Genomic DNA, 18,659 nt, shown 5'->3' on the forward strand with positions numbered 1-18,659 from the left:
GTTCGAGCTAGGGATTAACGCTTGAAATATTCCCTACACTAGTGTTTTGATGTATATTTAGGTATAAAGACGACACTTTGAAGATTTTGGACAAAGAAGAAAAGAAGTTGGATACAAGAATAGGAAATAAGGGAGCTATGGAAGAATGATAGAAGCAAGGAAAAGAGTCTAAGAGTGAAATAAGAGCATTTGGAAGGTTTTTTGCATTAAAATCAACTTCAAATGACCATAACTTTTGTTCTACTCAATATTTTGAAATGATTAAAATTAAATATTAAAGTTCATCTCAAGAGATTTCCAACGAATGGTCACATGCCTTATTTCGATGAGTACTGAAGAAGTTATGATCTTCCAAAACAAATCTGTTTCGCTAGAAAAGGGTTGCACGTCCGTGCCAATAAGTGGCACGACCGTGCAAGGCCCTGCACGTCCGTGCCAAGTGATGCACGTCCATGCAAGGTCAATCAGTAGCTATTGCTCGTATTTTAACAGGTTTGCACGTCCGTGCAACCTTTGGCACGTCCGTGCCGACGTGTAGACGGGTCGTTTCCTCGTTTTCTCCGTCCTTTTACTTGGGGGTTATATAATATCCCTTTGGATTCATTTGTAGGGGAGATCTTCTTCTCCCTTAGTCTTCTTCGGCCCTTTCTCTTCGCTAACAATGTAGATCTTTAATTAATTAGTTGTATTAGCTTAGAATCTCTCAAACTCAAGCATTGTACAAGATAATTACAAGCTTTATAGTCTCTCAATTTCAACATTTCTTCTCAACTTTGAAGCTTCAAGTAATAATCTCTTACTATCTTCTCTTCTTAATTTTCTATTTTTATATGCTATTATGAATCTTAATCTTCATTAATATTTCTTCCATGTTCAATGTTAGAATGTTACTCTTATTCATGATTTGTGAGTAGTTCTTTAGTTAGGGGTTGGGTGAAAACCCAACTAAGCAATGGTTGATTGACTTGGATTTATTCATATTCTACTTTGGATTGATAATTGTTTGTGCTTGAATTGATTATTGCATGTGTATTTTGGTGGCCACTTTATGCTCATGTATTCAATTCCTTACTCACATTGAAAGATGGGGTTTAGTAGTGAGTCATTTATTGTGCAATCGGATTATGCCTCTTTTATGACTATGGATAATTTGTTTCAATGAATAGGATGCTTTAGTGTGATAATCTAGGTGAGAAATTCCAATTATTTGCGCCTTAAGCTTTCTCGAACCGATCGAAATACAAACTCAGGTTAGGAATCCACTCCCTATCATCGAGACATTGTTTCTTATTATGTTAGTTGTTTGGTATAAGAAATGTTTAGTGTTGTGACTTTGAAATAAGACAACATTGAGCTCCCATTCTATCACCCATGTATGTTCATGATTTATCCTTGTTATCGATTATTTGGTTTGGTTGGTGTTGAACCCCATTTATCCCTAACACTTCTTTCCCTTGTCATTTCCTTAGTCTAAACTAGTTAGTCCATAAACTTTCAATTCTTGATTAAGTCTAATTTATTATAATTAACACTTGTCGGTGATTCTCTTTAATCCCCGTGGAAGAATGATCTTTGCTTACTATTATGCTTAGGTTAGTGGTTAGTTAGGTAATTGATTCTAGGGTGTTTGTCCAAGGACCAAATATCTTTTCCATTAAAAAACCCTCTACTAATATATTAAGTATATTTATTTTCAGTGTTAGTAAAGAAGAAGATATGAAGAATACGTTATGTAGTGAATTTCTTTTTATTTTAAAAAATTATTAATATAGTTAGAAGATAATTTAATATAAAAAGATAATAAAAAAAAGTATGATGAATATAACATTTATTCCGTATCATTACACATAATTTTATAGGTGTCAAATATATATATATATATATATATATATATATATATATATATATATATATATATATATATATATATATATATACATATACTTCCTCCGTTCTTTTTTTATTGCACCATGAGGGATTTCACGCTTGCCAATGCATTTTTTTTAGCTATTAATATCTTCAATTATACTTTTGTAAAAATTATAAAAAAAATTGATATTTGAAAAGAATATTTCGAAACAAATCTAACTAGATCCCGTATGACTATATTTTTCCGAATGAGTAAATCACAAATGATGGTCAAAGAAGATTAAGTGAATAGTGTAAAAGTCCTAATGGTGCAATAAAATAAAAACGGAGGTATGTATATATATATATATATATATATATATATATATATATATATATATATATATATATATATATATATATATATATATATATATATATATATATATATATTCACGTAATTTGTTAATTTAGGAATAATTTTAATTTTTGTAAAATAATTTGAACCCATTTATATAAAAATTCTAGATATGTCATTGGCTTGAGGAAGACTGTCAGGACCGAATTTCAAAAATGTATTAAGACTGAAATCAGAGATCATTTAGGGGAAAACTTGATTAATAATACTAAGTTCTGTCAATTTCACCAACACAAGTCTTACATGCCACACATGCTGTTTTTCATCCCTATTGTAAATTAAAATATCATTAAAAAATACTAGAACAAATTTCCTCAATTAAGGCTTGAACACATCATTCATGAGAGATTGAAACGTTGCCGGGGCATTTGTCAACCCAAAGGGCATTACAAGAAACTGGTATTCATGATTCATAAATTCCGTTATGTGAATATCCTCGGGTCTCACCCGGATTTGGTGGTAGCCGGATTTTAAATCTAACGTAGAAAAAATAGTGGCACCATGAAGTTCATCCAACAACTCGTCAATGACCGAGATCGATACTTGTCGGGTATCTTTAGACACCCATTTGTGTCTCCCCAAAACCAAACCCGGTGATGAGTACCTTTCACGTCGAATCATAATCGAATGAAGTGAAAGTGTGGAAAGTCTAGTGTTGCGGATAGTTTTTATTCTTTTCTTTTTCTCTGTTTTTGAAAACCTATTTTAAGAAAACAGTCAATCCAGCTTGGTTTGGTCAATGGAAAGGGTCCAATAATAGTGTAGTTGGATGAGGCTTGAAAAGAGCTTTCCAACGATATATTTTAAGCCCAATTCCGATGAATAATGAGGAAGTTATGGCTAAATTACTAAACTGGGCCCGGTTTGATATTTATGTGCGGCCCAATGATCTAGAGGAGAGCCTAATATTGATTTATCATTCCTAATGCAATTAGAACTGATTTTAGTCTTCTAGATTCTTCTAGAAGGTTCTTTTCATTCCTAATTCAATTAGCATTGATAAATTGACTTTGGTTGACTTTTTAGAGTTTTAATCAGAATAAAAGAAGTGTTTTTAAGGAAAATACAATTTTGCCCTCTCGTACGGCTAAATTTTATCAAAATTAAGAAAACGCGTGAAATTGATTATTAGCGCCTAACGACAAGCATTAGCGCCTGGCGCTAATGTCCAATGTCTGACGTTAATCGAGTTTTATTCTCGTCGAAACTGTGATTCGTTTTTCTATCCGTTTGGCTGATTTTCTCTACAAATAGCCTCCTAAACCTCCGTTTTCAATCATCAATTTCCATCAACAACTATCAACTCTCTCGTTTTCTAATTCTCTTCTCTCTCTAAGCTAAAGCTTATTCTCTCTCTCTTTTCTAAACCAACCTTTTTGCGTACAAAATTCCGCATTCACAAGATTTAGACACACCTAGCCAAGTTCGAAGTTGCCTTCGCCCTAGACGTGAAAGGTTTTAATTTCTGAGGGTTTGGTCCCAAATCTCTCTTTCAATTATTTAATTTAATTGTTTGATTTTATATTTTGCTTGAAGTTACTAACGCGTGTATTTTGTTATTAGAAAGAGGTACGAGGCATCCAAGTAAGTGCTTTAATTGATTTATTGATATTATGATATAGAAATCATGTCTAGGTTGTTATGATGATTCCTAATGTCATGTTAGGGCGTTTTGATCTTCCGAGTATCATGTTTAGGGTAACAACTATAATTTCTAATATCAAATATGACAATTGTGTTTCCTGCGATGCTTCCTATTCTCTTCCTAATATTCATGTTAGTATCATGTTAGGGTTAAAGCTTTGATCTTTATTGTTTAGTGACATGCTAGGGTTTGTTATTAATCTTGTTAGTATCATGCCTAGGATCTTGCTATTATTATGTTTTAACATGATTAATTTAATTATTATGATTATTATTATTATGATGATTATTGTTATGTTGCTTGATTTATATTTGTTGTTATTGCTTGATCACGCCTTTTATGCATGTTTAAAGGGAATTGGTACTTGTAATCACGCTTAATAAGATAATTAATAATCTTGTTTAGGATTGATTTGATTATAATTCAAGTGATCGCCAATAATAGTTTTATTTGTGCATTAATATTCAGCCAACATAGATTAAACAGGTTTAGGGTAAACCTATTGATTGCATGTTAGTGAGAAAGCGCACATGAATACGATCAGAATAAAATAGAGGCCTATTATTAGGGCAGGTTCAATCTCTTTTAGGTTGGATTTGTACCTTCATCCCCGAACTACCAGTCATGGTTCCAGACCTATTGGAGTTGACGATCTCTTGGATCGTTCAGGGGTGTAACCTTCACCCTGTGAACGGTTTACAAGTTCCTAAAACTTGTTGGCGACTCTTTTGCTCTAACTTCCTTCCCTTTGGACGCCACCATGCTTAAGTGTATGATCACAGTGTGGTTCAAGTTTGGGGTAATGCTTGAAATATTCCCTACAGTATCGTTTCTTTGTTGAGAGCTCTATAGTCCATACAAAACCGCCATGACCCATCTTTCTTCTTCACAAGGAGAATCGGACTACTAAACAGACTTATAGAGGGCCGAATGATTCCGGCGTCGAGCATTTATTTGATGAGCTTCTATACCAAATCTTTTTGGGCTTGAGGGTAACGGTAAGGCCTCACACTTACTAGATTACTACCCTCCTTAAGGGTGATGGCATGCTCATGCCCTCGGCATGATGGTAATCCCCCCGGCATATTAAATACGACCTCAAACTCACCCACCACCTCTTCTAGAAATTTCGGCACCTTACTTCCTTCCTTAAATGCTCCAAAAAAAACCCTTTTCTCCTTGCAAAGTCCCCTTATCATAGCCTTAAGGGAGACTTGACTTTTCTCCAATGCCGGGTCTCCCACCAAATTTACCGGAACGCCGGCGATGGTGAACTTCATAACATGGGTTTTCCAATTTGTTGTCACCGTTCCGAGATTTTCCAACCATTGTACAACCAAGATAATGTCGGCATTTCCAAGTCCCAAAGGTAGAAAATCTTCTACCAAGGTGACTACCCCACTCAAACATATTTAACACCTTGTCAAACTCCATTTCCCCTTACGGTTTCGCCGTTTCTCAAAGCTATTCCGAACTCTCCGACAGGCTAGAGTCGTATCACCTAATTAAAAGTAATTCCTTAAACCACTAACTAAAATAGATAGGGTAGTAGGGTCGAATCCACATGGAAACGAGTCTTTCTATTCCTAATTAATTAATATAATCTAGATTATAGAGTAACTAAATTATAGGTATGATGAAATTAAACTAAAGGAGATAAAAGTAGGGAGAAATCAATTAATAAAAGCCTAGGGTATAGGTTCACCAATAAACAATATTCTAGGGTAAAACATAATAATCAATCATCAATGCATCAATTAATTAGATCATAAAGGGCTTTCGCTACATTACAATCACAGAGTTAATCTACTGGTATTAACTCTCATCTCTCGAATCTCGACTTAACCATTTATAAATTAATCTCCCTATTGAAACTAAGCCTAAACATCAATTCTCATCTCTCGAATCTCGAATCAATATTGTTAAACTCGTACATAATAGACCTGCGCAAGTCTAGTTGCATAACATTAAATTAATCAATAGGAAATTAATTAAGCATTGACAATCAACAACAATAAATTACTCTATTCATATTATTTATGGATCCCCACAAACCCTAGAAAGAAAACTACTCACACATAATTAAATCTAAACTAAACAAAGCAATTAAAAGAGACATGATAAGGATCAAAGAAAAGAAAAGAAAATAAGTAATAAAGGAGAGAAGAGATAGTACCAAAAGAAAGAAATATAAAATTGCATAAATTAAGAGTGTTATAACGGATGTGAGAAAGAACAAATTAATGAATGCAAAACAAATAAATAGCACAAACGGATTTACGTGGTTCACCAACAATGTGTTGGCTACGTCCACTGGCAAGTGAGAGAAAAGCTTTATTGATCTTGAGGAAATTCCAGATTACATATTGATAATGTCAATTATCAGTAATAGACTAAGCTATGAATAAACCCTTACTAGGATTATATATATCTTCCCCAAATAAGATAGATAAGTGCATAAAAAAGACCCACGAAACCCTAATAAATCGTGTGGGTTCCACCGTGCACAAACGGAGAGCTCTCGCTCACCATCGAGTGAGCTATCGCTCATGGTCGAGCGAGCTATCGCTCGGCCCCTATCTCACCTTCGACCTTCGCGAGCTACCGAGCGAGATATTGCTCGGCCTAGTCGAACCAATCTGTCTTCGTGTGCCATAGCTCACTCGCATAGGAGCTATAGCTCCAATTTCGCCGCAACTCCATATGCTTCCGAAACTACCGAGCTACCTCTCGAGCTATAGCTTGCTGCTCCTAAACCCAAGTTCACATATTTCAACATAGAGTTTAGAGATAGAAACAAGGGAGAAAGTAATACTAAGAGTTTAATTAAGAGGAGAGAGGGATAAAAAAGTTAGAGAGAGACAGAAAAGAAAACTCACCAAAAACTAATTAATTAAAAAACTACCTAATCTAAAAGCTTGCCCCTTCGTAAAAACTACTTACATCCTTTTATAAGGAAAGTAAGGATGGAAAATCTCACCCACAATAAAACTCCAAAAGCATGGAACAAGCTTAATCAAAGCCCATTAACCGCTTGCCGCTTCAACATATATTGGGCTTCTTGCAACAAGGCCTAGCCGGCTTATAGCAGCAACAACAATCACTCGCCTAGGCCCGGTCAGCTGGAGCTACGAGCGTGGCTTCTTTAGCTTTGGGCCATTTCTTCTTTCTTTCCTTCTTGGTCCGTGACACTTGTTTGGTTGTATATTGTGGACTCCTTCACCAAAACCGAGCCCTTATTCACCGAACCAAATCCCTTTGACTCGGTCTTGGGCGTAAATATATGGTCATAAAATATGATCCGGCTCCAATATCTTTGTAGTGGCTCAATAAGCTCGAGAATTGTCATAAATCCTGAAAATTCCTACAAAATAAACCAACACTAAAAAAACACTAGACAATGTATATTAGTAATAAAAATAGCTCCGCGGAGCTCAAATAAGCACAAATATGACCATGGGATAGGGAATAAATATATATAAAAAAAAATAGACTTATCACTCTCCTCCTTCCTCCTTGGGCAAACCAAACTCCTCCACCACCCTAAGAGAAACAAAATTATGTGTGGCACCCGGATCCACCATAATTATCACCTATTTTACCCAAAATTTTCCCTTAAGTTTCATAGTTTTTGGATTAGAAAAACCCACTACAGAGCAAAGGGAGATTTCCACCGACTCCTCGTCCTCGTCTTTTGGTCCTTCATCCTCTAACAAGCCTTCCAACTCCTCTGCCACCATCAACACAATCGGATCTTTCCTCTTAAACCTATGCCCAACACCCCACCTTTCGTCACACCGAAAGCATAAACTTTTAGCCCTTCGTTCTGCCAATTCAAACTCTTCTGGGTTCCGAAGAAGTTTTGGAGGGATGACTTGCACTAGGCCGTTCCAGATTGACTTACCCTTGTGACTCTTGAGGTTTGGGCCACGTTTTTTAGGGTCTAGGAGTGGTAAGCAGCCCATACTTTGGATTAGGCCACCTCCCAACTTACTACCTCCCACATTCGAGCTGGTTCCTCCAGAGCTTGACCCGACTCCAAGACTTGGCCCGACCCGCCAGGAACCGGGTCCCCTTTTTCCTCCATTTACTCGATTCCTCTCTTCGATCCGCCCGGCAAGGTCCATAACCCGTTCAAGTGAGATCGGGTCGAGAAGCCTTAATTCAGCCTTAATTTCATCATTAAGACCATTTATAAATTGCCCTCTCATAATCTCTTCTGGGATATCCTCCAATGGAAAAGCCAACTCGATAAACCTTATTTGATATTCCTACACTGACGTCGTCTGAGTAACCGCCAACCATTGCTCTTGAAGAGTACCGAAATTTGATGGTCGGAACTCCTTCAAAACCCTTACTCGCTGATCCGTCCAACTCGTCACCGGTCTTCGTCGATTTTCCCAATGATACCATTGCAGCACGGTGTCATCCATTGCGACCACCGCCGTCGTCACCTTATCCTCCTCCGAGATTTGATAAAAGTCAAAATACATTTTATCCCTCGTGACCAAATTATCCGGCTCTTTTCTTTCGAAAACGGGCATGTCAAGTTTCTTATGCCTCCAGCGATTGTCTCCGCCACCGTCGAATTGTTCACCGTCGTTCCACCCTCTAGGTTCCCTCCTTCTCTACTCCTTCATCCCTAATCCCCCTGCCCTTGGGGTTCGCACCACATTTACACCGTGATTTTCGCTGTTTCCCTCGTTCACTGGAATATGTGGTTGAAATGGTGGAGGTGGCGGTGGCCTGAGTTGCGTGGCCGCAGCTATGGCGGCGCGCATCTCCTCCCTGAACTTCTCCTACTCCCTCGTCGCCATGTTGTCCTGGACCTCCTAGTCGTTTCGGAAGCGATCGACTCGTCCTTCGAGCCTTACCCTATCCTCCTCCTGCCGCTTCGAAAAGTGACGTGAAGTGGTCGGTGATGTTTTTATGGGTGTCAGCCATGGCTCGGCTCACCGCCTCTGCCACTACTCGACCAATGGAAGCATCTTGGTCAGTAAGTTTCTCCTTGATTGACTTCAGCCGCGCGACTCAACTTCCTCGAGTTTCTCGTCCACTACGTCTGCACGTTGGGTCAGCGACAATCCTGCCATGATCGACCGCTCTGATACCAAGTTGTCAAGGACCAAATTTCAACAATGTATTAAGACTGAAATTAGAGATAATTAGGGTAAAGCTTGATTGCGACGGAGAGGTGGGACTACCCGCACGCGTCAATAATACTTACGGAAGATTACAAGGATAAGAATAGCTTGATGCTATTACTCTCATAGTAACTTTAGGTCACTAATCTCACAAGTGTTTCACTCAAATAATATCTGGATACCTTACACATACTATCTTCTTCTACTTATATTGAGTTTCTAAGACACAAGGAGGCTTAATAGTTACATGTGACTACTAAACACTAAAATAGCAAAACCACACTTATACATAATTGTAATTAGGCTGTGTGCTTTCCTTAATTCTTCTTTAATTATATTTGTCTCTTCTTTCTTGTTGTGTTAACTTCGTCTTGCCGTCCCTTTCAAGGACCCTTTGGTTGACCCTTGCCTTGCTGACCGTTGCTCTCCTGCTGACCATGGGTTGCTTGTTTGTGTTTCGTCCTTATTGTGTATACCTTGATGGGTTGGGCTGTGCTGTGCTGCTAACTAGATCCATGACAAAGAGATGGGTGAGAGTGTAATACCTTGTATTTTTGAGAAATTTTTTCGAATTAATTAATTTCTAAAAAAAAAATATTTTGGTAATCTATTTATTAATTTAAATTTTGGAGCCAAAATGATATTTGAATTTTGGCGCCAAAAATATTATCAAACTCAATTATTATTTTGAATTTTGGATAAAAATTATGCATTTATTATTTTTGAAAAAAATTGAAATGTATCATTGGATATTTTAATCATTTTATATACAATTCCTATTTTATTAAATATGGTCCGAATTTTCTTGCTAATTAATTTGGTGATTTTCGGTTTTTCTAGCATTAAATTATATGATTCTTCTTTCTAAGTTAATAAGGTTAGGATAAGTAATATATTCCTATTCTAATATTGTCATGAAAACTCAAAATTCATTAGGCAAATTCATATTTACTACAGTTAAATAATATCTAATTAATTAGCTAAGGGTTCGTTTGGCATTGCTGTGGTTTTCTGATTTTTGGTTTTTTGTTGTATAAAAATATATGATATATGTCACATAATGAATAAGAAATTATTTAAACTTATTAAAATCATAATAATTTTGAAAACTGACAACAAAAAAGTGGAAACACCTTTTTCTTGTTTCCTGTTTTTGGTTTTTAGTTTTCAAAAAAACAGGAAACTAAAAACCAAAAATGATACCAAACAAGCTCTAAATGGTTCGAAAATAATTGCATTATTGCTTTATAGATTTCGGCCAATTAGAAATAATTATGTAGATTATTGTTTAGATTTTTGTAGACAAGTATTTTAAGTAAATCTTCATATGTTTTTAAAATTTCCTACTCAAATCTAGCAAATATATGATCATGAAATACCTTAATTTTTCTAAACAATTCCCACATTCCTTTTTCCCTTCCCAAAATCACCCCAAATTTCCTTATTTCACCCTCAAAATCATTCATACGGATATGATTATGGAGATTTGAAGTGGGTTAGGAGGTCGAAGATAGTAAAGGAGTGATTTCGGAGATGTGGGGGGGGGGAATATATAAGGTGGTTTTGATACATAATTAACCAAATACCACTCATCTTGTAGTCATTAGGGTTATATGGTGAATTTTTATAACAACTCAAGGCTATATGGTGAATCTGAAAATTTTCAAATGTATATGGTGATAAACAAAAAACTCGAGGGTATATGGTGAAAAAACCATTTTTTAAATTTCATGATCAAACATGAAATGAAACATGGAAAGGGAATGAACATACATCATTCTCTTAATTTGTTGGTGTTTGTTTGACATTTATTTCATTCTCTTTACCCATATTTATCTTTGAGCTCACCCTAAATTAGATAGCATTGATTCCCCACCCCTCTTATCCTTTTCCATTTCTTTCCCATAGCCCCCATACCCACCAACCTTCTACTCTCTAGAACTCGCTTAGCCACGTTGCCGTAGTCCCAGTCACCTTGCTTGAACTTGCTGCACCTCCCATACTCCTCGCCGGAACCCATCACACCTCCCCCACCTCTCCCCTCTAAGATATCTACCCTCCCCAGAAAAACATTCCCACACCCACGCATAACCCTAGAAACACTTTCCCCCCTAAAAACCGCTGACCCCCCCCCCCCCCCCCACCCTAACCCTAGTCGTTAGGGTTTCGAAAACTATTTGAAATGTGCCATTTTCATGATAGAAATACTAATTAATCAATAGGTTCAAATTCAAATTATAACAGTATAACTAGAGGTGGAATTACAAGCGTGTCTCTGGATACCCCAAATGGGTATTCATAAAAGTTATAGTCATATTCTCATGCTCATCGACTGTTCCACCTTGATTTCCTTGCTTTTTGGTCGAGGTCCATTCCTATTTCTGCAAATTGGTTATTATGTGATATCCATTATGCTATTTTGAGTCTTATTGTGTATAGAATAGAAAAGTCCCCCGTTTTTGGATTACTCCAGCCCATTGGTTAGCCACAACGAGAGGTCGTCAGCTTTTATATTTTCCTTTTTGACTTTTATATATATTTTTTTTTATAGTTCTTTTTGAAAAAACAGTATAGCTACTGTACAAAGAAAATTGCAGTTATCACCAATCATAGCAGCCTTAAGTAAATTTTTGGTATCTTCATGCAACAAGTCCAATTCATAGTAATTGTGTCCATATATACCTTGGGTAAGCTACAGTCATTTACATCAAAACCAAGGCTTCCTACATAGGAAGATTACAACTTAATCAATTATAAGTTTGTCTATTTACCATATTCACTACAGAACAGCTTCTTCACCTGTTGAGATTCAGTATAACTCCCTGGATCATGCTATAGCTCATCATAGGCGTACTCTGAGCGATAAAAATCTATGTCACTGTCACGATCCAAGCTGTTAAATAAAGAGAAAAATAAAAATTTCCCAGGTAAGCATGCTCTCATATCAAAGTAGTGAAAAAGAAACCACAAGTGCATATGATCAGAACTTTGGAAGCCTGTCACAGTTTACAGTTGTCCATCCAATCTGGGATTTATCGTTGTTGTATATCATCATTTTGTTCAACAGTGAAATATCTGCAAGCAGAAAAACAATAAGAGTTACAAGCATATACAAGTAAATTATGGAGTAGATGATTCAACACGAGCAATAGCTTCACCTCCAAGAACATTGAGATTATCCAGCCCTGCCTCAGCACCATTCAATATCCCCAAACACACATTGCCAAGTTTCTGAAGACCGGGAAAAAAGAAAACTTCAATATCCTGATATACTTGTAATCATCATAGAGAAAGTGAACAAAACTACTCACATTGACAATAAGATAAGCCTCTGGTGACATTTCCAGCATTGCATTATTTGGTTTCGAGAATCTCAAAGCCAAAGGCTTGAAAAACTTTTTGACATCATTGATGGATTTGAAGGGTTTTACACCTTTCCAACATATTGGAAGTGTTTTATCCTCAGGAGCCATCTTTAGCTCCTTCTGGTTGATGTTTTTCTTAATCTGAATAAAAAGTTGTGGGAGAGATATTTAAGTTGGCTACACTTTGTTAAAAGTGCATTCAAGATTTCAAGGTGCAAGTGATTGTAATTCTCACCGTGGATAATGCAGCTTCGTAAACTTTACTACTTAAGTAAGTATATGTACTTCCACTGTCAAGAACAAAGGAAAGACCACCCTTGAAAACGATTTTCCCATCAAGGAGCAGCTCTGCAGGTCCTATTGAGTAATAGTTCCTAAAATGCATCATGATGAGGTTAGACAAGGTGGAGAATATTTAGCCAAACAATAATAAATCAGGCAAACTACATAGCAAAAAGAACGCTTACCCAACTTGTTTTTTCAACATCGGTACCCAAACAGTTCCAGCAGGAATTAGTGTGTCCCCAAAAAACAGGTAACCTCCTCCTTGGTCACTCAAGCAATGGCCAAACACGTTTTTGGTCACTTTTAAGTCATTAAGTTGAGACAAGATACTGGATTTTCCATTTGCCAGCCCAAGAACTCCATCCACGAAAGGAGGTTCGGTTGAACTAGAGAGATCTTGATCATAGCCACAACTGAAGAAACAATCATAAAGTTTATTATCTTCACAGGGTTCATATAAGGATATTATACTTCAAATTCGAAATTGAAATCCAATAAATTACACTCCTTCCAAATTTCAATCCCAAATAAAGTGTTGAAACTGATGCACATATAATTAAAAGAAAAATTAAATAAAAGTACCAGTGTATCTATCATAAGCTCATTATATACAACAATCACATTCAATGAAAATTTTGAGAAGGGGAAGTTAAGTAAAACCAAGCAAAAAATTTACATTTATAAAACAATTACTTGATACTAAAAAAAATCTTGATTAAATTTATTTAGGATTGGAGAAAATAATTTTTTATCCAGGATATGAGGATCCAACCATATCACAAATTTAATTTCAGCAAGAGATATAGAAGTACTAACCCAAAAACCAGAGGAGTATGTGTAGTGGAACCATTCAAGTATTGAAGGGGGAAGTTGTCCCTCACCAGTACTCCAAAAGATGAACCATGATCAGCATACTCAACTTCATAGTCACATTGATCGCTAGGATTGTGGCAAGGATAGTTTGAAGAATGTTGCAGGACGGCACACAGGGAATGCTTACATGGGAGAGCATTATTACCCTGGGGTTTGTAAGGCTTGTGAGGACTCTGCAAGGAAGATATAAATTATACTTTTGTAAAGGGACAATGAGACAGTAGAAAGTTCTCAATTTATCATTTCAGATCTGTTCCAATGAAGAAATCACCTTTGGACAATTCACGCACGGTGCATCACAGTTGACCCATGTGAGATCGCTGCCAGTATCAATATCAAGATGATAAGGTCTAGGAGGACTGCCTATATTTAAGGTAGTGTAGAAATACCTGCAAACATTGCAAAGACATTGAATATACTTTGATACTTATGAAACAGATTTTAGTTCAAGATTCATTATTAAATGCTCATCCAAATTTAAAGATAAAAAGCTAAGAGTGGGGAAAAAAAAGAGAGAGAGAGAGAGAGAGTTTTGGGAAACTCAGAATTAGAAACAGCAACAGAAGCAATATTCACATCAAAAAGAGAATGTGAATCTGTTAATCAAGCTACTATGAAAGAGGTAGGAGTGATAAGAGATACTATATTTCATAGTCTTCCTGACATTTTTCCATAATCGCCAAAGCATAAGAATTTAAATAAAATAAAAACAAAACAAAGAAGACGGAGACCCCAGGGTGCACCGGCACAAAGAGTGGAAGAGTAAGATCATGGAGAGTTTTAACGAGGTAGAGGGAGACCGAAAATGCCTTGGTTGGAAGGAGCTAAGAAGGATAGGAAGCATATGGATTTACGTGGTCGTAAGGGATGGAGGAGGAAGATTTTTGTGGATGACTATACAGAATAATCACTTTTGGTTCATGTAGCCGACCCCACTTATGAGATTACGGCTTTGATTGATTGATTGAAAAACAAAACAAAAACAAAAAACAAAAAACGAATAAGCAAACTTTTAGCACAAAATTATAATGATCAGGATAACATTCCCTTCAACACGAAAACAGCAGTAAACAAGAAGAAACATCAGTTAAGAGGAAACGCAAACAGAAGGCAGAGGTGTATTCTGTCAGATACTAAAAGCAATTTCAATGTTTCCCCTTATTCTTGACATCAACATATCAGATTAATATGAGATTTGACAATGATGATTAGTAAGAATTGGTAAATAATTGCAGGGCGTAAAAATGATGAACCAATGAAGAATGTATGCGCAGCCTAGTATGAAGCAGCTATAACAGAAAAGCAAAAAGGCAGATCTAACATGAATAATAGAAGTGATCCAAGTCATGCTATGATATGGACCATGTTGTATCTACCCACTAAACTTGAAGCCACTTGAATTGAAGGTTAAACTCTGTGTAAGATTATAGCGGTGAAAGTCACGCAATCAAGAAGCAAAAGGCAGAACTGAATACATTAAGATGACATTCATTGCGGCTGAAGAACACTGTCAGCCACATGAAGCTAAGCAAGAATGTGTGAAAACAAAGCTTCCCCCTTTACTTAGAATACATTGATGATTTAGCAATACATGAAGCAAGTTTGTTACTGCAGTAGGATTTTGGCAAAATACTCAAATATATAATGTTGTAGTTGTTTTTACCCAATCAAGAATGAGTGGTTCATTTAAGAGACTGATACTCCGCAAAAATATGTTTTTTTTAAAAAGATTTCTTTCTTATTTACAGGAAACCATGAACATATATGCCCTGGACTGAGAATTTTACTTTTTCCAGGTTGAATCCTGAGTACTGTGGGGAAAAAATTATTCAAGCAAGTTCGAGATTCACATAAAGTAACTTTCCATTGCTCATATTTGCCAAAATTGGTAAATGGAATACACATTTTGTATACCTTACTTAGGAAAGAAAAGGGAAGTTACTCATGAATCTACAACTATTTTCATGGATGGGAGCCAATGAGCCACTCATGAATCATATTATGGGGTATAAAATCCTAGGCACTAGCCAAAATACTAGTTCATACAAAGGAAGCTAAAATCTTAAAGTTGAAACTTGAAAAATAATTTGAAGCAATTGGTTGTATTGCGATGCCCTTTTCTAAAGCAACAGATGGAGCAGCTAGAATAGTGGCCTCTTATTGCTCCCGAGAGTCCTGACAACTATGTCAAATTCAAATGTTTCAAACTCGTACAAGAGAGTACATTTTTTTCCTAATACTTCTTCCATGATTCCACCCTCGAAATTAGAACAATTCAAGATGACAGACTACTTAGTGCTAACAAGAAGTAGAATGCACCACTTCTGTATGAGATTGATGATGACCTGACTTTTACTTTCTGAAGTATTATATAAATTACAATTTTTAAAAAAAAAATTAAACCATAGCTGTATTTAATCAAGAAGTGCGCTTCCTAGAGTGCCATGCCAGCAGAGTTAACTTACTAATTGCTGCTGCACTAATAATATTGATAGTAAGAATGAGAAATAGGAGAAATTTGAAGAAGTTCATTAGAAATCTTAGAATATACAGAGTAAAGAGTTTCAATGATACAGGGCAAACTAAAAATTATGATGAGGCGTAAAATTTTGTCAGGAGAAGGAACAATAATCAATCTGTCAAAAGTTTACTTGACAAGGTGAGTAGGTTGGGCCAAAACTTTGCAATTCGAATTTATTTGAAACTTCCAAAATACCTGTATATTTTGCACATAACACAATAGACTTGTGTGTGAAATATACACATCAAGAATGCGACTTGATTTTTGCCCCTATGTGATAGTTACTAAAATTAATAGAGTTTCAAGTCACGAGAACCATCACACATAACACGCTAGACATGTGTGTGAAAGATCCCCCGGGTTATTGGGTAAAACATAATTATTATAGTGATAATGGAGCATTGTGTCATGAGAACCATCTGATATAGCATGTTAAACTTGCAAGTGAAATATATGCATAAATTACGTGGCTTGTCATGCTCTGGAAAAAATGTGACATGTAAGATTAACTTAATTTGATCAAGAATGAATGAACAATCAGTTCACACATTTAGTATTACTTTGGAATGAAGTCTCTTTTGATTTAGAATGATTGCCAGAATCAAAACCCTGCACATCTCAATCAACCCAAAAACCATTACATTTTAAGGTAATAGAATCAGATTTGAGAACTTCAGAAAAATAAATAAACATAAATGATTTTTAACATTGTTTCTGTTGAACTTAAACATCATTTGAATGGTTAAAATAATAAAATTACACTATTTGTATTATGACTTGCTATTTGCTTACTTAATGTTGTGTGCACTTAGACATCTTGTTTGTTTAATTCTATATTTACATCTCACTAAAGATAGAAAAAAGTTGTAATTCTTTGTTGGATGAACCTAAAACCGAACACACGAGTCTTTGAACAAGCATTGTTCGAACCAAATCCGTAACTACCCAAATCCGAAAAGACCAAAAAACACCCGACACGAACCCAATCCGATCGACCTATTTGACATCTTTTGCGTTTAATTTTGCAAAAGAAAACACTTGAAAAAGGTAGGAAGACGGAAAAAGTGGAACAGGAAAAGGGTAGGAAAGTTAATCAACAAAAGATAAGTCAAGAAAGTTTATCAACACAACGAGAAGTCAAACATTAGATAACTCTCATGCAAACAAATTACTAAATAAGATGAAATTTTCATCAAAAACAAACAAGTCAAACCAAAAAAAAAAAATGCAAAAAATTACTCAAAAACAATCAAACAAAAGATTCAATGGGCAATCAAATTCACAATAAAATGAGATTATAAGTCATAATAAATCATTAAAATTATAAATATAACTATAATTAGAGCTAGAACTAGAACAAAATCATGACAAAAATGCAGTCAAAATTGCCTAGCAAGATTAATCATGCATCAAAATCATAAAACAAAATTCAACAGTACACAATTCAACCCACCAACATCACATTCAAGATTAATCATGCATCAAAATCATAAAACAAAATTCAACAATACAAAAAACATAAAAATCATAAAATCCTTAGAAAATAAGCAAGATTAAGAAAAAGAAGAGATACCCATTAGGATAAACGTTTCCTTGAACACGAAAAACAGCACTTAGATCAAAACCATTGATTGCAGAAGAACCACCATGATTCTGGGGTTCACAGAAAATACCCTGAAAAAATGTTGCAGAAAAGAACAAAAACACCAGAATTACTGAAAAATATAATTTCTCAAAGTTTGATCCCCACATTCTTGTTTTTTTCTGCTGAAATTTTGAAAGTGATAGTTTTTATGATGAGTAAGAAAGTTGTAGTGAAGAAGTTTGGTGGGAGTATTTTGGGGTTGTTTAAGCAGAGGAAGAAAGAGCAGAGAATTGAGCACACCGCGTGTTCGACGAAATTACAGGTAGAGAAATTTATAGAAAATTGAATGACCTTTTCACCTGTTCACGCGGTAGGAGATCATCACTCTGTTTGAATCAAAACTAGTTTTTGACCCCGGTTTCGGGTTTTGATTATTAAAATGATTATATGAAATATTGTGTCACGAGAAATGTTGTATGTAACATGTTACATTTGGGTGTAAAATGTACACATTAAGAACGTGATTTAGTTTTTGACCTGGTGCTCGGGTTGAAATTATGAGTAGTAATATATATGGAGTATTGTGTCACGAAAAATGTCACACGTTATATTTGTGTGTGATAATATACACATCAAGAAGTTCACTTAATTATTAACTCTAGTACCCAAGTGATAGCTATTAGAGTAAAATGGAGTATTGTGTCACGAGAACCATTGCACAAAACACGTGAGAGTTGTGTGTGAAATATACATCATGAACCTGACTTCGTTTTGACCTTAGTTCTCGGGAGATAATAGGAGTATCGTATCACGAGAATTATTGCACATAACACGTTAGACTTGTGTGTGAAATACAATATATACATCAAGAACGCGACTTAATCTTTGACCTCTGTTCTAAAGACACGATTAAATCTTTGACCTTTGTTCTAAAGTGATAATTATTAAAGAAATATAGAGTATTGCGTCACAAGA

General features: G+C 35.6%; 1 protein-coding gene across 2 annotated transcripts; it reads right to left on the reverse strand.

The window, feature by feature from the left end:
* Positions 1-11,711: 11,711 nt before the first annotated feature.
* On the reverse strand, positions 11,712-18,016 carry LOC145638034 (aspartic proteinase Asp1-like). Of its 2 annotated transcripts, XM_081689009.1 has the most exons (10): positions 17,673-18,016; positions 13,850-13,967; positions 13,522-13,751; positions 12,888-13,118; positions 12,656-12,794; positions 12,367-12,561; positions 12,214-12,286; positions 12,043-12,130; positions 11,855-11,948; positions 11,712-11,778 (listed from the first exon to the last, which is right to left on the reverse strand). In XM_081689009.1, exons 1-9 carry the CDS (start codon positions 17,849-17,851, stop codon positions 11,888-11,890), a joined length of 1,314 nt encoding a protein of 437 aa, XP_081545135.1. In that variant the 5' UTR covers positions 17,852-18,016; the 3' UTR covers positions 11,712-11,778; positions 11,855-11,887. The 2 variants fall into 2 exon arrangements, with proteins under 2 accessions (XP_081545135.1, XP_081545134.1); XM_081689008.1 differs by having other exon boundaries at positions 11,712-11,948; positions 17,673-18,014.
* Positions 18,017-18,659: the final 643 nt, after the last annotated feature.

Source organism: Chenopodium album, chromosome 7 (assembly GCF_948465745.1).
Source record: "Chenopodium album chromosome 7, dcCheAlbu1.1, whole genome shotgun sequence".
NCBI lineage: Eukaryota > Viridiplantae > Streptophyta > Magnoliopsida > Caryophyllales > Amaranthaceae > Chenopodium > Chenopodium album.

Coding starts and splice junctions, on each gene's coding strand:
- LOC145638034 (XM_081689009.1), bottom strand. CDS start 17,851: ATGTGGGGATCAAACTTTGAGAAATTATATTTTTCAGTAATTCTGGTG. Junction 12,562..12,655: donor ACGAAGCTGCATTATCCACG/GTGAGAATTACA, acceptor CTTTTTATTCAG/ATTAAGAAAAACATCAACCA. Junction 12,131..12,213: donor TAATCTCAATGTTCTTGGAG/GTGAAGCTATTG, acceptor TTCTGCTTGCAG/ATATTTCACTGTTGAACAAA.